General features: G+C 51.6%; 9 protein-coding genes across 9 annotated transcripts; 4 read left to right on the forward strand and 5 right to left on the reverse strand.

The window, feature by feature from the left end:
• Window positions 1-28: 28 nt before the first annotated feature.
• MRS44_003468 (uncharacterized protein) lies at window positions 29-2817 on the reverse strand (the record flags this gene model as incomplete). Its single annotated transcript, XM_046282988.2, has 12 exons — window positions 29-71; window positions 116-317; window positions 363-609; window positions 658-753; window positions 805-1010; window positions 1056-1168; window positions 1219-1360; window positions 1409-1478; window positions 1532-1698; window positions 1748-1907; window positions 1958-2457; window positions 2760-2817. 12 exons carry the CDS (start codon window positions 2815-2817, stop codon window positions 29-31), a joined length of 2004 nt encoding a protein of 667 aa, XP_046137585.2.
• A 1531-nt stretch (window positions 2818-4348) lies between these two features.
• On the reverse strand, window positions 4349-5847 carry MRS44_003469 (uncharacterized protein; the record flags this gene model as incomplete). Its single annotated transcript, XM_046282989.2, has 7 exons — window positions 4349-4727; window positions 4783-4878; window positions 4926-5314; window positions 5361-5434; window positions 5492-5525; window positions 5581-5600; window positions 5652-5847. 7 exons carry the CDS (start codon window positions 5845-5847, stop codon window positions 4349-4351), a joined length of 1188 nt encoding a protein of 395 aa, XP_046137586.2.
• Window positions 5848-6463: 616 nt separating this feature from the next.
• MRS44_003470 (uncharacterized protein) lies at window positions 6464-8090 on the forward strand (the record flags this gene model as incomplete). Its single annotated transcript, XM_046282990.2, has 3 exons — window positions 6464-6568; window positions 6626-7548; window positions 7598-8090. The coding sequence occupies 3 exons, from the start codon at window positions 6464-6466 to the stop codon at window positions 8088-8090; spliced, it is 1521 nt and encodes a 506-aa protein (XP_046137587.1).
• Window positions 8091-8642: 552 nt separating this feature from the next.
• Window positions 8643-10199, reverse strand: MRS44_003471 (uncharacterized protein; the record flags this gene model as incomplete). The annotated part of the gene is made up of 2 exons (XM_065623224.1): window positions 8643-10053; window positions 10153-10199. 2 exons carry the CDS (start codon window positions 10197-10199, stop codon window positions 8643-8645), a joined length of 1458 nt encoding a protein of 485 aa, XP_065479296.1.
• Window positions 10200-10887: 688 nt separating this feature from the next.
• MRS44_003472 (uncharacterized protein) lies at window positions 10888-13191 on the reverse strand (the record flags this gene model as incomplete). The annotated part of the gene is made up of 5 exons (XM_046275382.2): window positions 10888-11432; window positions 11486-11551; window positions 11604-11759; window positions 11811-12171; window positions 12223-13191. 5 exons carry the CDS (start codon window positions 13189-13191, stop codon window positions 10888-10890), a joined length of 2097 nt encoding a protein of 698 aa, XP_046137589.1.
• A 508-nt stretch (window positions 13192-13699) lies between these two features.
• Window positions 13700-15084, forward strand: MRS44_003473 (uncharacterized protein; the record flags this gene model as incomplete). Its single annotated transcript, XM_065623225.1, has 3 exons — window positions 13700-14090; window positions 14241-14540; window positions 14597-15084. The coding sequence occupies 3 exons, from the start codon at window positions 13700-13702 to the stop codon at window positions 15082-15084; spliced, it is 1179 nt and encodes a 392-aa protein (XP_065479297.1).
• Window positions 15085-15373: 289 nt separating this feature from the next.
• MRS44_003474 (uncharacterized protein) lies at window positions 15374-15718 on the forward strand (the record flags this gene model as incomplete). Its single annotated transcript, XM_046273557.2, has 1 exon — window positions 15374-15718. One exon carries the CDS (start codon window positions 15374-15376, stop codon window positions 15716-15718), a length of 345 nt encoding a protein of 114 aa, XP_046137591.2.
• A 116-nt stretch (window positions 15719-15834) lies between these two features.
• Window positions 15835-16934, reverse strand: MRS44_003475 (uncharacterized protein; the record flags this gene model as incomplete). Its single annotated transcript, XM_046282992.2, has 4 exons — window positions 15835-15868; window positions 15915-16093; window positions 16145-16272; window positions 16331-16934. 4 exons carry the CDS (start codon window positions 16932-16934, stop codon window positions 15835-15837), a joined length of 945 nt encoding a protein of 314 aa, XP_046137592.2.
• Window positions 16935-18016: 1082 nt separating this feature from the next.
• Window positions 18017-18421, forward strand: MRS44_003476 (uncharacterized protein; the record flags this gene model as incomplete). Its single annotated transcript, XM_065623226.1, has 2 exons — window positions 18017-18262; window positions 18320-18421. 2 exons carry the CDS (start codon window positions 18017-18019, stop codon window positions 18419-18421), a joined length of 348 nt encoding a protein of 115 aa, XP_065479298.1.
• Between the last annotated feature and the right edge of the window lie 2138 nt (window positions 18422-20559).

Below are 20559 nucleotides of genomic sequence, written 5' to 3' on the forward strand. Positions count from 1 at the left end.
GGTTTTTTGTTGAAAAATATCTATATATCTAAATAGCCGCGTTTCTATCTACTTCTCTTGGCAACTCATATCTAGGACATGGTATTATTTTGGTACTTCAGACGACTTGACATACATGGTGTCAAATTCAATGTGCTTCCACTTGCCGGTCTCGGTGTTGAGAGAGAGATTGGTGTGCTTGACCTCTCCGTATCGAAGTGCGCCGGACTCAACTTTGCCATCAGCAACTGGCCTATGAAGGTGGTTCTCACCAGATAGAACGGTAAAGTTGGCCAGAGGAATATCCCAGGGGTTACGAGTAGCCACCGAAGGAGAGCCTACGCCTGTCAGCAGCCGTGCCAAGGTTTCAGAGGAATACTCACCATAGAACTGCGCCGTGACCTTTTTGGGACTGACATCAAGACGAAAGTATCCCCGGTAGTATCCTTCCTGCCACATCAACTCGGGGTTGCTCTTGACCCTCTCGCGAGCAGCCTTTCCGGCGTTGGGCTCGATGGGGCCGTTGACACCACTGGAGCTGACGGCAGTGCCAGCAAATTCGACACCGATACTTCCAGAGCCGGTCTTGTTGTCGTAGTCGTGGTTCCCTAACCAGACCAGATCCGAGACCTTTAGAGGTTAGCTTTTGAAGAGCCGACTTGCAGTCAGGAAGCTCACCCAGTTCTGGTGGCTGTCTCCAGCGAGGAAAATATTGTTGCCAATTTCATTATCATACAGATGCTCCAGGGTTCGATTTCGGTTGGCAACGTATCCCTTGTGAAGTGTCAGTGTTTGTAAGTTAACCACTAAGGAAGGGTGGCTTACACTCCAGTTGTCGCTTGGCAGAATCTCTCCATTGCCCCAGTTCTCGGTAATGCGAGAAAAGATGATTTGATTTCCAATGATTCTCCAAGCTGCACCTCGCTCTTGGGACTTGCTGAGGGACCTGTAGAACCAATTCTCCTGACGCCCTCCCATCAAGGTGCGGCTGGGGTCGTCACGGATCAAGTCAACGTATTCATCGTTCCAGCCTAGACCTTGTCAGTAGTGGACTTTATAAGGTTAGAATTACCTACCAAGGGATGTGATGCTACGGTCATAGTTTCGCGTATCGAGGATAATGAGATCCAGGAGTTTGCCCATCTGGAAAGATCTCCAGACTCTCAGGCCATCGTCTAGATCCGTCTGCCTAAGTTGATTGTTAGCAGCGGGAGAGTTACACGGACAATTGTTACATACCGGATAGGCATCCACTCAAAGTAAGCTCGCACGGCATTGACCTTTCGAGTGTCAACGCTGACCTTGGGGCCCTCGTTCAAGAAGGAATCCTCAGTGTTGTTCATGTGGGAGAAGCCATCACGGTAGCCGTTGTCAGCAAACTCTGTCTTGATGTTAGTTGGATTTTGGCAGCTTGATAGATGCAGCCTACCGTGGTCATCCCAAGTAGGAATCCAGGCAAAGTTTTGTGAAAGGAGCTGTAGGTCCGGGTCGGTGCGATACTGGAGCAGCACATCAGACCCATTCTTGTTTGAGTTTGGCTTTGGGGAATTACTTGTCCATGTCGAGTTCGGTAGTCGTGTAGAGTAAAAATAGTCTTGGCTGGCATAGTTGCCCTCTCTCCGTCACGGCCAGTCTCGTAGATGTAGTCACCTAGGTGGATAACGTAGTCGTGCTCATCCTTTCTAGCAGCATTTCCATATGCATTGAAATACCCATTGGCTGGATAAAATCAGTAGCCATCTTTAAACATCAGGTGAAAGTCTCTTACGGTAATTGCTGCAAGAGAAAACAGCAAAGCTTAGGTCGTGGACCGCATCGTCGGCTGTCGGAGCTGTCTTGGTACGACCCACGACACTCTTCTTATCGGAGCCACAGATTGTGAATTGATAGTAGTAGACAGTGAGAGGCTTCAAGTCAGGAGCCTCAACCTACTAACGCTTCAGTCGTAATCTTTGCCAGCAGAGCTATGATGTCTCACCTTGACTGTGTAGTCAATATCAGACGTCGTATATGCTCGGCCACTCGTCACACGCTCCGCCTCTCCCTCTGACGGATCGGAGTCATAGACATCCCAGTCCAAGCAAATGGGATGGGGATCAGCTTTGATGTACTTTTCCGTCTCGTGGCTGTAGTATCCCGCTGTGCCGTCTACCACCTTTGTGCTCTCACTCGACTTGGCCGAGGGAGCGATCCGAGTCCAAAGAATGACGCTCTCGGCCCATGGATCTCCAGAGGCCACACCGTGAGTGAATTCAAGGTCAGAGGGCTCGTACAGAACGTTGCCGCGCTTCATGGATCGACGCTTTACCAGGGGCACGTTGATGCCAAGGCGAATGTGACGACGAGAGGGACTGGCATAGTTGAGGTTGCCGTCAAACGCAGCCAATGCTGTCGTGGCCAAGAGACCGGCTGCATATACAAGTGTGGTCTTCATCTTGGCAGTATCGAGGAAGATGGTCTTGTGCTTGGACTCTGTGGCTGCAGCCAAACTTATCAACACCATTTAAGCCCAGTCCACCCCGCTTGTGTCTCTTACTCCTCGAACATGCTCCTCCAGTTTGGCAGCCAACAGTTCGTCTCGTCTCCTGCACGTTTCTTGCGCCGGTTACATCACCACTCCCGTTTGTAGCACTGCGCGTCAACTAGGCCTTATCTACCGGTCACGAAAGAGGCAGCGATGTGAGAGGGAAATATCCAATGACCAACGTCAGGATTGTAAGCATCGAATACTAGGAGCAAACTCATTGCACGTGGTTGTTGAAGTTTTGAGATTGACTGACCATCGTGGTGTCGTTCGGGCAGCCAATTGGCTGTTGAGGATGCATCAACGTTGAACATGTCTAGCCGTGATTGGAGTGGTACGGATCAAGATCGAACAGTGGAGCGGTTAAGATGCGACTCCGTACAAAGCTAGGTTATTTCGATGCAGATCACTATCTGTTTATATTTCCGGTTGGACAGTCGGGAACTTGGTTCACGCCGAGGTGATAAGGCGATTGCCAGAGAATACTTATTGTACTAAAGGTACAATAATTAGTAGAAATAACAATAGTTATATAAGATTTCTTAAGGTAATATTAAAATTTTATTAAAATATTTAAGCTTATAACTGTTTGACTATAGTTTTATTATAACCTTATAGAATTATATTTAAGCTTACTATAAGTTGTAAGGAATCAAAGGCTTCTTATTCTGTCTCTAGAGGACGCTGTCATACGTTTGGGGAAACGCCAACGACATGCCGACTATCATGATTAATGGTCACTCATGTGAGCCACTCAGAACCTCGTCGCAGCTCTCAAGCAGATCAGGGATGACGAGGAACAAGTTATGCTCTGCGTCGATGCCATCTGCATCTAGTAGTCTGACAGCTATAAAAAGGCCTGGCAGATTCAGCTTATGAAAGGGGCATACGAAACCGCAACTAGGATCATGGCCTGGCTAGGTGTCGATGCCGACGAATTCATGGACGCCTTTACAGGCGTGGCCAACCAGGTCAGACGGTGGGAGGATCCGAGCATAGTTCAGAGCCCTATCTTCTCTACCACTCTTATGGAATGGTTCCCTTACCTGCAGGTCCTTATCATCTTCGAGATTCACCTGATGGTTTTTTCAAAAGCTGGCACGACGTTCTATTTACCTGGGACATATTGACGGCCAGGGACAGAAACCCTGCTGCCTTCGCCAGCAAGGAAATCGCAGGTTTCGTCTCCGGTGCGACCAGGATGGTTGAGCAGCAGGGCTTAGAGCTCCTCGAACCGAGGTCAGTCGCTAGCTAACCTTCTCATCTATGCCTTTTCCCGTGACGTAGATGACATGACCCTCCGATCAACGGACTCAGGGAACTCAGGGACGCCAGGGATTGCTTGAGCCTCCTGAACCTCGGCAGCGACGCGAAGGCGCACTTGGGATCCACCCCGACTACGACAAGACTTTGTGGGGACGCCTTCATCGAAACCTGGTCGGCTATTCTTGCAAAGGATCAGGCGACTTTCCTTATCTGAATATAATACGGATGACCCCCTGCCAGCGAGCCGGCCACTTGGTGAGACTCGGCGACTACCAGGTAGTCATCTGCCGGCTGAGGAACCGCCCTCCTGGGTTTTTGACTGGGGAGAAAAGTTATTCGGGAATGTGGCTGTAGACAAGCTCTTTACGGCATGTGGCGACATGTCCAGCATGGAATGGGCTCCTACCATGGATTCTGGTTGTACTGATATGTGCCGGAATAGTATCACCATCTGGTATTTGCTCTTTAGTCTTCACATATGGGCAAATAAGATCTCTACAAGTGGATTAATTAATAAATAATTTCTGCCACCTAGACTAGCTAATCATGATATCACACTGCGTTCTCTTCAGGAATGCGTTATACCGCACGAGCTTCTGAATATTCCACGACCATGGTCGTCGTTTGGAGAATCCCCTTATCACTCCTCCCGTCATCGTTACTTGACTTGTCATCTAAGCTCCCCGTCTTTCCCTCCCGCCGCCACCCGAAGCCACCCTCGGCCTCAGCCGTTGTGGTGAAGGGGTCGTCGAATTGGGTGTAGGGCGCCCTGTTGGCTGACCTTCCCCCTGTGCCTCCCCCAATAGTTCGAAGCTCGTGGCCCGAGGAGAGGCCCGTTTTCGACTTGCCCGTGCTGGTTCCTCTGCTGCTCGAGAGTAGGCGGGGAGCAACTGTTTTGACGAAGTGGCGGAGCGTCGATAGGCATGCGCACATGATGAGGAGGTTTGCTTCGACGCAACTGTTTCAATAGTTCATCAGTGAATGCAAGGAGATGAGGGGTAGGGGGAACAAACATCCAAGCGTGGATTGGGCCACCGCCCCAGGTTGTGTCGACGGCGTCGAGCTGGGAAATGAGGAGGGCGAGTCGGACCATGGAGGTGATGACGGTCCTATAACTGTCAATATCTGGGCATTCATCGAACGAGACAACACTCACGCAGAGCCAATGACAAACAGGCACAGAAGAGCGGCCTTCTTCTTAGCAGATAGATGAAGTCCAACAATCATGGGTATCGGGATGGCAATGATCAAGACATCAGTTGCAACACCCAACCCCGCAGTCGCCTGGAACATGGCCGGTCGATCGATGCAAGAGCCTACTTCGGCAGGAATAGCCAGATCCCAGGATTTGCGGAAAGGCGTGCATGGGAAGACGGAGGCGAAGAATATGCTGATGCTGGAAGCAGACACGATGAAGATGGTGCCAAAGATTGTCCATCGGTACCAGGCCTGGCCCTTGTTAAGTTCGAGGAGGAATAGTAGGATGACTACTTTTGATAGACATGTCGGGACGGTGTAGACGATCGAGTTGATGTAGGTTGCCCACTGCCACGGTTAGTCAAGGACGGACGCAGTAGAGCCAAAGACGTACAAGGATGGCCTTTTGGAACTTTTCAAAGGGAATCTCCCAGCCGTGGACTCCCATCCAACCCTCAGCGAACGAGCCTGCAAGTGTCAGCACGCATCTCTATTCTGATGAGGTCAATGTGCAGAGAAACTCACGAAGAGACAGGGCTTGAATTGTGATTGACCCAACCTGTCAAGATAAGCGATTGATCGGCAGATGGCAGTTTCCATTAGACAAGACATACCCAGGCGATGATCAAGAGCACTGTTAATTGTTAGCTTCCGTCTGATCCACTGCTATTTAGCTGTAACGCACCGTCGTCGATCCCAAAGTTATTCCTGACGAACATCTTGACATAGAGTCTCTGGAAGAGAAAGAAGAGGGCCAAGGTCATGCCAATTCCGCAGATTACGTACGTCGCCTGGACAGAGGTACGCTGCGGGTTGTCAAAGTCGACGACATAGCCTTCTGGAGGCGGGATGGCGACGAGAACGCCGTCAACCACGGACATGATGATTTCACGCAAACAGAAAGAAGAAGAAACAAAAGAGAAGAGAACAGCAGGACCCGACAATTCGGATTCTCCTGCAGGTGATTTGTTCGGTATGCGCGGAAAAGGCGCAGCTTTTTACGACCCCGACTTACATCAGGAGGCTCAGGGTTGGGTTTGGGAATCTTGGCCTGCATGACAGCATCTTGCTCTTGGCCCCGGACGCACCGATACCGTTCGTTGACCCCTTGCTATTATTACCTGCATAGTACCATCGCTTGGCTTGGACCCTTCCCCCGGGTAAGGATGGCAGGGGGGTGATCCTTGATAGCGAACGGGATAGCCTACTCCGTACGTGGTACGGAAGAGGGAAGAAAGAGCCTTGGCATAACCAGCAAAGATATACCTCACCTTTTCGTCCGTAAGCTCCGTCGTAATTTCCGCCGGCGGGGAGAAGGAGTTGTCCGAAAAAGTACAAAAAAGGGAGGTGACTTTGACTTATAAAGGCGCTCCCGCCTGTCGTGTCACATCAGCACTCCTTGACCCTGCAGTAGTAACCTGCATTGCATACTACTATCCCCCCTCGGCCACCTTGTCTTGAATAAACTTAAGCCCACTGTCGATCCTCCTCCCCACCATGTTGGTTCATCCATTTACAACGGCGCTCATGGCGATCCTTCTCGCGGGTCCCAGCACATCCCTCGTGATGCGCCAAACTGCTGAGGACGCGGCGGCTAAAGCAGTAAGAAACTGAACACCTTCCCCTTGTCGAACACTGAACGCTGATCCTCTTTTACAGTGCTCTCTGCTCTCTGCCGCGGGCTTCAAGGACGGTGACCAGCTCCTTGTCCCTGCTGAAGATGGGTATGAGGAGAGAGTGGACTCTTGGTGGTCTGCCAGCTCCCGCTTGACGCCATCTTGCATCGTTCGACCCAAGAACGCTCAAGATGTGTCCAAGATCATCCGAGTTCTGGGGGCCAACTCTACCGCTGACTTTGCCATCCGAAGCGGTGGCCACAGTCACTGGGCAGGCGGTAGCAACGTCGACAACGGCGTCACCATCGACCTCGGCCTCCTCAAGGGCACCGAGTACGACCCTGCCACTTCTCTGGCCTCGGTCTTGCCCGGTGGTCGATGGGCGGATGTCTTCAAGGAGCTCGAGAAGCACAGTGTTGCTGTTCCAGGTGGTCGAGACGGCAATGTTGGCGTTGCTGGCTTCTTGACCGGTGGTGGTAACTCGTATTACACTGGCCGCGCCGGCTTTGGATGCGATTCCATCGTCAATGTAGAGATTGTCCTCGCTGACGGCAGCATCGTCAACGCCAACAAGGACACAAACCCCGATCTTCTCAAGGCTCTCAAGGGCGGATCGGGCAACCTTGGCATCGTCACACGCTTCGACCTGCAGACCTTCCCAGCTGGCAATGTCTGGGGCGGTATCCGCGCCTCGGAGTTGTCTCAGGGCGACGCCATCGCCCACGCCATGGTCAACTTTACCAACAACAATGAAAAGAACCCCGAGGCGGCGTATCTGATCAACTGGACCTACAACCCGGGTATGTCCACTGACGTCCTTGTCGCTCAGGTCCTTGTCGATACCAATGGTGTCGAGCGACCTGCCACGTTCGATGAGGCGTTGGATGTACCGGAGCTGTTCAATGACATCAGCGTCCGACCTGTCAGTGATATGGCCGAGTCCTATGTCCTCCCCTCTGGCCTCTAGTAAGTACTGCGATCTTTCCCGAGGTACCACTGCTAACAACTCGTGTAGCAACGTCTGGTTCAGTCTGACATTCGCCAACGATGTTCGCATCATCCAAAAGGCTGCTGACCTCCACGACACCTTTGTCAAGGAGCTGCTGGAGGAGATCCCCGCCACAGAGCTCGGCACCCAGAACCTCTTCCAGCCTGTGCCCAGGCTCTTCGCCGACCGCGGCGTCGAGCACGGAGGTAACGTGCTCGGTCTTGACAGAATTGAGGGCAACTCCCTCATGTGGCTGCTGTCCTGCACGGTCAAGACGGCCGAGCAGGAGGTGCTTCTCCACCAGAAGGCGAGCGCTTTTGCCTCGGCGCTGGAGGAGTACGCCAAGACCATCGACGGCCTGCGTGAGTGGCGATACCTGAACTACGTGGACCCTAGCCAGGAGGACCCCATCCTGAGCTACGGTAGCGAGAACGTCGCGTTCCTGCGCAAGGTGTCAGCCAAGTATGACCCTGAGGGCTTCTTCCAGAAGAGACGGAAGGGCGGCTTCAGACTCCCTTGAGAGAGAGGGGATTATGGACGTAGTCAGGGGTTAGTGACGAAGGAATAGAGAGTGGAGATGCGTTATGCTTAATAAACTTAAATTCAAGGATATCCTGCATTAGCTTGTACCAGTTAAATACCTTGTGTTCCATCTTTTCTGCAGGAACGGCTTTGGTAACTGAACTCGTGTCAAGTTGCCAGCAACAGGGGATGAATTAGCGTTCCCGAACCTTGTTGCCAAGTATCCAGAACCCCTGGGTCGGGATCCAAAGTGCTGGTGGCCAAGGTCTAACGTGGGGGGTCCCCGGTCTGTGCCCTGAAGGATTACCATCTGTGTCTTAGATCGATGAAACCTTGACGGTTGTAAGGAGCGAGCGGCTTTTGCCGTCGGGACGGGGCATCGAGCCAGGATTCTTTATCGTCTTATTACCCTCTATATTTCCGTCCATAGGTATCCGTTGCCGAATATCTCCTGACAGGGCTTTCTATAGCCAACCCAAAGAAGACCCAAGCCCGATAATAAATGGTTCATTATGGGATATATCAGTTACATTGAACCCTCAGTGGCAAACTAACGCGTCACCGCCATATCCCGAAAGCATTTCTCTATATCCCCCACAAGCTGGTCTCCCAGTTCGTCGTCAACAACGCCTCCCTGCCAGCCAATATTGATAGTCAGATCTCGGCCCTTGACAGCGACAGGGCAGATAGTAAGCGCTGGACCGGCAACGTCAGCGCTCAGCAAGAAGTCTGCCCCCTGAATTGACCATGTCCCTGCCAGCTGGTCTGAGCCATTCTCTCCGTCTAGGACTCCCAAGTTCGTGACGAGCCAAGTGGCTGCCCGAGGTTTTCGCTGTGCTTCCTTGGCATGCTCCCTCCAGTCCGAGATGAAGCCCATCATACCGACCAAGTCGTTCTTGAGGCCTTGGCTGAGCTTCTCCTGCAGTTCCTCCCGCACTCTCGCCGACACATCCCACATGATGTCTGTGCAAGTTGACAACTTGGAATCATCTCCGGCAGTCTTGATCCGATCGCGAATTTGATTCAGCAGCTCGTTATTGAACTCGTGTTTTGTCGAAGTGACGCAGCAGCTGATCATCCTGTCAGGCTCAAGATCAGGGAATGCTTCCGACCGCGCTGGGATGAATCGCCGTAGGTTGAGTGGTGTGCTGCCTGTTACTTCAGAGACCTCTTTTGGAACGTGCGGAGTGAGGCTGATGAGGGCGATGGCGTGTAGGAGCCCGGTCAGGGTTGTCTTGTGCGCTCGGCAAGCCGCGAGCGCACCCTGTAGCATCTGGTTGTCGATGGTCAAGGTTCGAAACCTGGTTTCGTGGGGTTTCGGGCTGATAGGTGGCCAGATAGTGGGAGGTGTAGATGCCCAGCCAAGTAGCCTTGGTTTCACGTCTTCCCAGATCATGTCGGCCATGTAACCAAAGGAAGTAGAGTAGTTACCCGCGGTCTCTTGAGGAGGCGGGAGGTTTTGCTTGTTGGCCACTGTCTTGAGAATGTGGTTACAAACAATTGGAAATTCGGAGCCTCCCCCGACATGGTTTAGAGTTTCGAGCATGGTTTCGTGAAATATCTTTGCGCCAGTTCCGTCGAAATGGGGATGATTCCAAGCCAGGATGACCTCCATTAAATCTTCGGATTCTCGCTTCAGTACCACCATCCTCCAGCCAGGGCGAGTTTCAAGGTCAACGAATTTCATTCTGAGCTGTTCGTGAAGTATCTTTTTGCGAATTGTAGGGTAGTCTTCCGAAGAGGTGACTAGTCTCCAGGAAATATGTCGAGACAGGTCGATAGTATCAAGCTGGACCCATGCTGGCTCCGCAGAATCTTCGTTAATCTGACCAACCTGCATCAAAGGATGCTGGATGATGTTTCTGGCAACTGCACGTTCCCAGAACTCCTCAAGATCTGGTTGACCCGCAGCGGTTGTGATAAGATGATGTGGGATTTTATAGTGGCAGGTTAAGACCGTGCTAGGGTAGAGATCCAGCAGATGCAGTGCGGACTGGTAACGTTCGCTTCAAAGAAGAAAATAAGATATGTATTTTTCTCGCGAGGCTCTTTGGACTTACACTAGGCCCAAGGTACGGAGTACCCGCGATTCTGAACTGGACTGCATGGTGCGTGTGGTGAATGCGCAGCGTTGGAGGTGAAAGATTCGAGGGAGGTGAGATATGCTTTTGTAACTGATCTTGTGAAAATGACCTGAAAGTGATTGACGTCTATTTGACTTTGGGCTCTGAGGTTCTTGCAAACTACAAGTATATGACTTATCTATGGTGGATGGGTTCGGGACCCGCGGAGCCCCGAAGACAAACCTTGGATACGGGTCGCTAAATATGATAGGTGCTCTCGTACGGGTCTCACCAATGTAAAAGTGACGTCAAAACAGCCACAGGAAAAGCATCCAGGTATTTGGAGGTGGCTCAGCAAGTCAATCCTGTTCGGTGCCCGTGAAGCCCGGGTGCCGAAACCGAGCAGGTCCGGCGCTGTCCATTCGGGGGACCCCGGCCGGCCGAACGCGGACCAGCGCCAGCGGTGCCTACGTCAATCACCTTTTCAAGCCCGGCTTTTGACTATCTCTTTCGGCGTGGAAGAAGTAATTATATAAGATTGCATGATGGGCACCCATACCGCAATTGAAGATTTGGTATTGCAGGAAATATCAGGGGCGTTCCCAGGGGTTTGCTGAAAATAACAATCCCAGAAAACTGAAGCGTAGTTTGAAAAGCTAAATAGACTACCTCTTTAAAAATTCAACTTGAAAGCAGGAATGGTGGCATCCTTCGGAATTCCAGCACAGCCACTTAGTCCATCTTGATATTCCCCCTCTTGATCCGCAACACCGTGTTGATATGACCCGAGCAAAGCGGTACCCCTTCTTCAGACGCCAACAGCCTCGCCGTCTTGACAACGTTCTTGATCTGTCGCCCGTTGAGCTCCTCCTTAGCAAGTTCCTCAAGCTCAGCTTCCAAGACGCCACCGGTCTCGATCTTCACAAAGTTGTTCCACACGTGCAATCTAGAATTGACGTCCAGCTTCGGGTAGTGGATTGTCAAATGAATACGGGACTCAAAGGCGGGGTCGAAAGATGAGACTCGGTTGGTTGTGAGAAACATGACTCCCTGGTAGTACTCGAGCAGACGGAGGAAGATGGCGACTAGCTTGTTGCGCTGCAGGTCAGATGATGAGCGGCGCTCGAGGAACACGTCGCATTCGTCTACGAGGAGGACAGCTCGCCATTTTGTCGACAGTTCGAGGACGCGGTTTAGATTCTCTTCGACTTCGCCGGCGTCGTCGCCGAGTTCGCCAGCGCTCATGCCGTATAGGGGTTTGTGCATGGTTTCGGCGACTGTGGGAGATGTAAGTATGACAGAGAAGATGAGAGACTACATAGAAACGAACCTGACTCTGATGTGAGGGTCTTGCCAGTTCCTGGCTCTCCACTCAGGAGCATGATGATGCCCCGTCCTGTAGATCCGTTAGACATGGGTCTTTCCGTTCGCAGAGTATCCATTCTTACCCTTTCCCTTGATCACGTCGTCAAAATTATCCAGTCCAGAGATCTGAGCATGGACGAATGCCCGGATAATGCGTTTGTAGTCGTGCGGCAGAACAAGCTGGTCAAACGCAGTGTTGCTCCAGACAATGTCCTGGATGAGGTTGATGTCGAGATATCCTATACCTTGGTAAGCACTTGTTCTTGGAACGGTGTGGCAAAAAAGCTCACCCCAGTCCTTTGCCTTGAGGCAGAACCCCCTGACTACGTGTGTACACAGATGGTAGTACTTGTCAGGGAGATTCTCGTCCTCCGGCGCCACTGGCCTCGATTCCGTGTCCATGATTGGGATAGGCATGGGAGGAACGTATCGTCCCCCTCTACTGGGGTTGACCTGTCTCATCCGATACAAAGGCGGTTGTGGTCGGGAACCCATTTTCTCACGGATTTGAGGGTCCAGACTCTTCTCAATATCCGAATTTGCCCCGTGTGGCGACTCGTCGAGGGGGATAAGAGATGGCATTCGTCCTTGGTGCTCATCGACGTACTTGGAGAACATGGTGCCGTCGATGACGATTCTTTCCTCAACCACCTTTTGGCTGGTTAGTCTCTGCTACCGAAAATACAGGTTGGATATGCTCACATGCTGCTTTTTTGGATGTCCAACGGGGGGGTTCGCTCGCTCATAGACACCAGTGTACGATCTGTGGTGAACTCCCTTCAGCGCCACGAAGCGTTGGCCTCGTTCTACCAGCCGCTCCCGGATGGCCTCAATACCGGGCTGCAGGCGGCTGGGGATAACGTCGAGCTCCAGGATAGGCCTCAAGTTCCCAAACGGTTGGATGACGATGTCCATGTTCCTGTATCCAAAGCGCTCTCCGTCAGTGTCGACGTAGCAACACGAGAGGTTGTAGATGATGCCGCAGTCAGTCTTTTGATACTCGCCATGGAGGAGGACAAGAATGCGGTCGTGGCCATCGACTCTGGTGTAGACCTCGATGCCAGGCTCAAAGAGAGCCCAGACATACTGAAAAGATATGACATTATTCTTGACCAGGTCAGTGACCTGCTCGATGTGAGGCGTCATCTCCTTGGATATGGTGTCGAAAAGAAGCCTGTAGTGACTCCTCGAAACCTCGTTCTCCTCGGCCTCGGCTGGCATGGCCTGCACAAACTCTTCCCATCGGTAAAAGAATTCGTGAAAGGGAGCCTTGAAGTCGAGCTTCCTCAAGTTTGTGTTGATGCCCTTGTACCCATCAAAGACGGAGCCCAACTGCTTCTTGATCAGCGGGCTCTGTACCGTGATGGAGAACAGAGCGAGAGCGAGCTCTCCATCGTCGTCGCGGTGCTTCTGGCGACGGATGATGAGGGCAAATTTGGCAGCTGCGGCGGCTGAGTTGGCGTTGACGCCGATGTCTTCGGGAGCCCATTCTTGCCAGGGATCGTCGCAGTCTTTTCTGTAGAGATCTCTAGTCTCGGCGGTCATGCCAACTTGGACGGTGCTGTCGATGCCTCCAAGGTCGTCGCCTCCAAGGTCGTCATCGCTTTCGTCGTCGTTTGCGTCTAGGAATCCCCTTGGGACGGGCATACGATAGGTGGAGGGCATTCTCATGACGGAGGGTGAAGCTTGACTGAAGGAAGCCTGGTCTCGTGCCACGGGGACAATTTAAATAGGAGTACTCGACGTGGACAAGGAGGGGATTGTCTGCATAACCTCTAGGCAGCTGAGGCTGACTCTGCATGCATGCCTTAGCGTCAGCAGTGTGGTTACTTGCAGAATAGGCAGAACGAGGCGCATCCAATAGCAGGGGTGTTTCAACCTGCCATGAGCCCACCGGTTTTGCCTTTTTCGACGCCTGACTGCAGAGATGATGCGGTAAAATGGGCCGCAGTGTTTGTGGAGAGGCTGTGTTGTGATACGAGTGTTGGTGCATAACCAGCTTGGCCTCTCCGTATGGTTGCAGTTGGGGTGGATATCCAAAATCTACCTTGGCTAGAATCGGCAATTGCCTTGCGAGTTTGTTTTCTTACAGCTTTAGCTAGTTTCATTTAATGTGTCATTGGGTCGCCTTGTCCGCCTCTCCGAGGCCACCTCAGCTGGTCGCAACATCACTCAAAAAATGTTTGACGACGCTCGAGAAGTGCTTCCAGATGAGTCTCGAGATCAAGCGGAAAATTCCGCCCGGTACAAGCTTCGTGAACATGTTGCAACAATCATTAATCAGCGCATGACCCGCGTCCACACGTCGAGTTGGGCCGATAGCCTTCGCTTTCTGATATTCGACGATGGCCATGATCACGAGCCTCAGCAAACCAACCAAGAACCGCCCATTTTTGGACAGTGCCAGCCTTGTCAAGAACAATTACCCCTCCCGGCGGGTCATGTTTGCGAGAAACATCTGTCCCTCACTCCCACAGCGAGCCTTCACAGGATGAGGGAGAGTTCTCTTGGATTCACAGCCTCTCCCGCAACACCCCGTTACTGCAAGTCAGCGAGTGGAATCCTTTTTGGTGCGTTTTCCTTGGAAAACGTCGGATCTACCGTCGACCTGTCTTATAATGGCCTTTCTATCCTTGGTCATCTCTGGAAGAAAGATCGCTTCATAAGCCTTGAGTCTTTGTAGATCAAGCATGCACGCTCCTGGAAACAACTTCGCACAGGCAAAGGACATTCGAAACCCGATGGAGAAACCGTTAGGTTGGCCACAACGCATATCATGTTTAAGATGATCGAATCTTTGGTCTCGAAGGGCGAAAAGGAACTAGCGGATTCGATCCTGAACTCGACCTCGAACCGGTACTGGAACAGCCGCAGCGATTTGGACGACATGATTGAGTCCGTCGACGAGTTTCCGCCAGGTCTGCAAGCCGAGAACCGAGCGGGAATGTTTGTTCTAGATCCTACTCCTGATGGGGGATATCATCAATCTTGGATCATCGACAGGGTCATGGAGCAAGGGGGTTTGTGGTCGTGGGCCCTAGTCAACAACACGCCTAGATCGGACCTGACTGCAGAGCCATCAGAGCAAGAATCATACAAGAGCTCGAAAAGCGCTTTACAAATCACAAGCATAGTAAAATGCTTATCATTAGCTCCATGCTCTCGAGAATGGGAGAAGAGGTTGCGAAACAAGTCATGCCTGAGAATCCCGGCATGAAGAATAGTCTCATGGAACATTCGGCGGCTGGAAGCATCATGGCTCTATACATGGCCAAGGATGGAATTCAAGGTCCAGAGATGGGTCGTCGACGGGCAACCTTTGACGTGGATGTGGGCATGGGAGAGGCTTTTGTTCTTACCCCTTTCCAGATGGTGCTGGAGTCTCTGCCTCGGCCAGCTATACGCGGTATGAGCGTGTCATGGGTTGTTGAAGGGACAGATAGTCGGTTTGATGTCCCTAATACTGCGCATGAAGAGAAGGAAAGATGTTTCAAAGTCAAAGGCATGGCGAGAAGGACGTGGAGGTTCATCCTGTTGTCTCCTGGGAGATACACCCTTGTGTAGGACTTCTAGGGGCTCCGATTAATGCATCTTTCGTCTATTATTCTATCTGACGTAAATTCTTGAGATTCAAAGATCCTCTCGCCCTGGAATCCATGCATGTTGGTCACAAGCAGGGGGTGGATTCCTCCTCTCCCATTGGAGAAGTTACGTGGAAAATGCCAATGCCGATCAAATGACGTGTTGCGCTTTCAACCAACACAGAGCAACGTCTGGTCACCAGTTGTATTTTAAACTTGATTCTTGACCTGTCCCCCAAACCAAGCCATCTTCCATGCCTCAGACCACAATCATGACATTCAGAAACCTCAACGAAACCTGGCGAGACGTCGTTTTCCGAACATACGCCCAAGACCACCAAGACGACGTCCCCTTCCCCGTCACCTATCTCATATCTGCTACTGAGTGGAAGAGAGACATCATTATCGAGGTTCCCAAAAAGATCGATGTCAAGGCCTATCGCCACTCCGTGCTCAAGTTCACCATCAACCTGCGTTTCCAAGACCCTGTCTATGATGACGAGTATATATCGGTTCGGCCGCGTGTGAGTAAATACAAGATTGGCGAGTCTCGGGAACAGGCGCAGGAAGGGGAGGCTAGTCAGGGTGGTGGAAGTGTTGAACGTGGTGATCCTTGAACTATAGGGCACGATCGGTCTTGGTCGAAAAGTTGTCACTGGGATAGGACTAAGAGGTTTTCGGATTCAACTGGACGCTCTTTGATAACATCAAATTATATTTTCTCTGTACTGTTCTAAGTAAGTAGCAACGAAGGAGGCGGCTCAATACTCTTATGGAAGTATAGCTAGGAGCATCGCGAGCATTGAAACCCACATAGCCAAGATCGTTGGCACAGCCTTCAAACCACTCGAACCGTTCTCGTCATTAAACTCCATATCGGGGTTCACCACACTCTTGATGCAATTCATTTGGCTTTCGGGCTCGGGGATGGTATCGGAGTCTCCTGGGAAGAAGACGGTCAGGATAGGAACCACACTGTACGCGCCTTCGTCCTGTTAGCTAGATTAGCAGGTGGCTTCTCGTTGCAAGACGAAAGTACGGACCCCGTTTCGATCCACCACGTATGATTCGACCTTTGTGAGACTGTAGTCCTTGGGGGAGACTGGCCAGCAGTTGGACGTAGAGTTTTCCTGGCGTGAGATGGGCTTGAGTGCGTTAGGTCCTGACAAGGCTTGTGAGGTTGTTAGCACCTAGGTAAGTATGGATATAGGTAACCTTCAAGTACTTACGCACGGCGGTGATGTTGTTCCAATCTCTATCCCTAGCCCATGAATAACAATCAGGGTCCATCGTCTCCAGCAACTCGTCCTTCACTTTGTCACAGGCGTCCTTGGCAGAGAGACCTTCGACATCAACAGCAGCGGCCTGCTTGTTCAGAGCTGCCACGCAGTCCTCTGACATTGCATCCTCACAGGTACCCTGCGACGTCCTACTGGAGCCTTGAAAGCCAACCGCACTGCTCACATTCCGGAAGAAGATGGCGCACGCCGTCACATCTGAGAAGTTCGTCTCGGGTGGTGCACCCAGGTAAAAGTTCTTCTCGAACGCCGGCGAGGCGGAGCTATTCTGCTTGGCGCCGTAAAGCCACGAGAGGCCGGGCCAGGAGGAGTTGGAGCTTAAAGGTATCCGCGAGAAGCCAACAGCTGTGTAATCCTTGTCTGCTAGGGTGCAGTTGGCCCACTGGTATCTGGGAGTACCGTCACCAAACGGGCAGTCGAGATAGTCGCATCCGACAATGGTCTGTGGGAGGTCCTCCTGAGCCGTAGTGGATCGGTAGAGAAGACCGGCAAGACACAAGGCCTTGAGCATCGTTCGAGAGTACGGAGACGTCATGATAGATTCGGTTTGTCAAAGGCTTATCGGATGGTCATTCGAACCTAGGTGAAGGGAATCCGTCAGAATATATAACTAGCAGGAGACGGATGGAGGTATACGGATCGCTTCAGAAGATCGACCGGAGATCCTATCCTTTGAGGGCTGACTGACTGACGCCCAGGAGGGCTGAATGATCGACATCCTTGGTGGCATGGCCGAATGTTGCCGTCTCCGTCATCATGGTTTGCCCGACTTCTTGGCGCCGAGACACTGCAAAACGAGTCAGCCAAGAGTTTGTAACGTCATTGCACCATGTTGCAACCAACTTGCACTGCCTCCCACCGTAAGTCGGCCTTTTATATGCAAACACTGTTGTTCAGGGATGCCGCTCATGGGCGCGTGACAATGCGCCTGGGGATATTGGGTGGTATCATTTGGACGAGGCGGGATCTGGAGAGGTGACTATGCAGTCCACGGCGACAAATTGGTGCCTTCAGGAAGTAATGAAGATCAGGAATTCAGAAAGCTGATAGATAATGGAATCTAGTGACGCGTGGGAGGGAAAGATCACAGTGACGACAAAGGGTGCAATCAAATAAATCAAACAATCAAAGGCAAGGGGAGCAATCCATTGCAGTTTGATATTAATGGGAACAATATTTCTCCTGTCCAAGCCATAGATGGCAATACAGCCGAGAGTGGCTTCGGCAGCTGGCAGTGTTTGCATGATGCTCCTTTCAGAGGTAGATTACAAGTCTTATCGGGACTGTAGCTGCTTTGCCGCTTTGAGTCAAATGATGTAATTATCTTTGAAAACACGGCGGCTACCCTTCTGTTCTTTCTGGTTATACCGCACCTTGCCCCTGAAGCTCACAGGCTCGGTTCTTTTCAGTGGCGGTTAAGCCACTACCGCATCAAGAGTCCCCTAAAGGAGCACTGCCATCAACCCTCAAGTCCCTCTTCTCTCGACTCTTAAGAATATCCTCACTAAGAGGCCCAGGCCGTCCCTGCTACATCGGCTCCTAGTAGGTTCGTTTATCTTCCCCCTCTTCCTCGTTGATCCACGGATGAGTGACTCGCTGTAGACTGTCACTGATGCCATGGTTGAAGGTATTGAACAGTTGCCTTTGTTCTCTTGCGGTCTGCCCGAGCTTAAGAAGACATATGCGGTGTCCCAGAACGTCAAGGTGCCTCTTGGTTCCGATGTCACCAAGGCTGACGGCCAGCAAGAGTTACCTTCAGAACTCGAGTTCGTTCCGATACAGTCCCAGTCAGGAGCACGGGATTCCCGAACGCAGAGTGACTGCCATTCCTCAGTTGGAATTGGGGCTTCAGTTGACAAGCTGGTAAGCATTTTTCTTGTTACCCGCCCGGGATGAGCGCTGACTATTGCTATGTCACAGAGATCTCCTGGAAACACCCGTTCAACCTTTCCTTCCCTCCGTCCGTTGCCTCCAAGTGAAGAACTTCGCGCGTCTGGCGCAGACGATAGTGCCAGAATATGACCCAAGCCACCGGCCCCCTATGACCGAATGCGAACCCTCTACCACCTCGCCCCCTTCCCTCGGCCGGTTCATTATATGTCTGCTGGCTACATGCGAGTTCCACGATTGTCTGCTCTAGGACTCTTGGTTTTCGGCGTCTGAGAGCTGTGTGCTATCTGTTATTATACTTACTTACTTACTTTGGTAAGTCCATCCATGCCCTAGATCCGCAAACTGTGCCATATGTGGTATCATTCTATCCGTGACCGACACACTTCGAGCAACAACCTCCTTTACCGAGTTGAACCGAGAGACTATATGAACCGATTCACGAGAAACTACCACGAGAACGAGAGCGAGAGTGAGTATGAACATCCATGAGGTTCTTCTGAGAGAACTATTGGGCATTTTCCCTTCCCCAGATTTGAGGGCCATCGCAAGGACAAAAGATTCAGCGATGTGGTACTTTTGTATTCATCTATAAATGGAGATGGAAGGCCCCGAGACAATATCGCATGAGCCAAGCTCAACAGGTGGTCCAGTTCAGGGACTCCCCAATCTACCTTCCATCACCACTCTGCGTAGCAAAGTCGCTCTGCCTCATTGCCATCGACATTCCAGAGCAGTACAAACGGCGTAGTAAGCCGGGAGATCTTGGTGCGAATCTTATCAGTAGCAATTGCAAACTACCATCGCAAAAGTGTCTACCATTTTCAGGGGCTATCGCTATGTATCACGCCCGTTCAGAGTTCAAACACGTATTCCCCTGTAGTTGCCGGCCATACACTCTCAGAGTTCGATGGATCTAGAAGAAGCTACGTTGATGGTGTCATAACAAATCCGAATTGCGGCCCAGTGCCCTAATTCTCATCCTCCAGTGTGCTTCTCCGGAGGTACAGCCGAGCGAAGCGTAGAAACCCTAACCCAGCCCTGTGCTCCGAACTTATTTCCAGTAAGAAAAACCCCCATTTGTATAAATATACATTTATTGTGTCCATTCTTTGCATTGCCTGCGACTCTGGTTGTATGCTTTTGAGGGTGTACAACGGTTGCTATACGCCGGGAGGACCAGAGAATTCCGTACCTTGAACGCTGAGGGATACACCGCTACATGGCAGTGACTTTCGGGAAGCCAACTGTGGTGAACTCCCACTAGCCATGCATGGCTTTTAACGGTGTTGAGCCCATCGTTAGTTGTCCCTGACGCTCATAGGATCGCTGCGTCTAGTCCTAGCACACGATGAGTGGTGATTCATTTCGCACCAGGGATCCCAGTCTGGCTTTCTGGGACACCAAGGTACCACCTTCCCTTTCCTTTGTTGTAAGTCTTGCATGCCTTGCGCGTGTAAGTCGGACCCTTGACCCAGTCCTGCTGTGTCACGGCGACCCTGGACCCCCAGGGGGCCTAGGCCGGTGAGCATCTCGGGAGCTCCGGGGGTCTTTTCTCTTTCCCCATTTCTTCGAGGCTTTGGAACGCTTCCTTCTGTAGGTATCTGTGGGCTCTAAAGGATGGATCGTCGTGAGGATCGCAGGGGTTACATGGGCGAGTGGGGTGTTAGTGACATTCCGGCCACGGATCGATGGGGCTGTCTGCACTTACATGAGGCTTCTGGTACATCTTTGGAGCATGTCGTCTCACTCTCTAATAATCTCTGGCAGTATAGAACCTGGTATATAGCTGCACTGTCTTATGAGGACCTTGCATGTGCTAAATACGTCAAGCCAAGTTGGGCTAAAGGGGGCTTGAAGGTTTCTTTCGCCAATGAGCGAGCATCTGGCTACATACCAAAGACATCTAGGCGGTCAGATTCTCCTTCTTCTTGCTACTTTGGTAACGATCGACGAGTGGACGGGCGAGCCACCTATGTACGACATGAGTTCCAGCTAAACCACCAAGCCAGACCCCTGTCTCCTGACTCCAGAGTCGGGTATCTGCTTCAACAAGGCTTCCAATTATTTTTCAATGACTGACCGCTCATCCTTGACCGCAATTTTGTTGCCAAGGCTTCTTCTCTGCTGTGATCCCGTGGGAATCCTCCGGTGGCAAGGTTCCACAACGTGCTCCAGTGACACTGCATGCATATAGACGTGTCACCGGCAAGTTTCAAGGACTTGGAACAGAAGACGGTAAGCCAGGGTAGCGCAAGGGACGGGACAAG

The sequence above is a fragment of the Fusarium solani genome, assembly GCF_023522795.1.
Source record: "Fusarium solani strain SB1 chromosome Unknown bctg00000001, whole genome shotgun sequence".
Classification (NCBI taxonomy): domain Eukaryota; kingdom Fungi; phylum Ascomycota; class Sordariomycetes; order Hypocreales; family Nectriaceae; genus Fusarium; species Fusarium solani.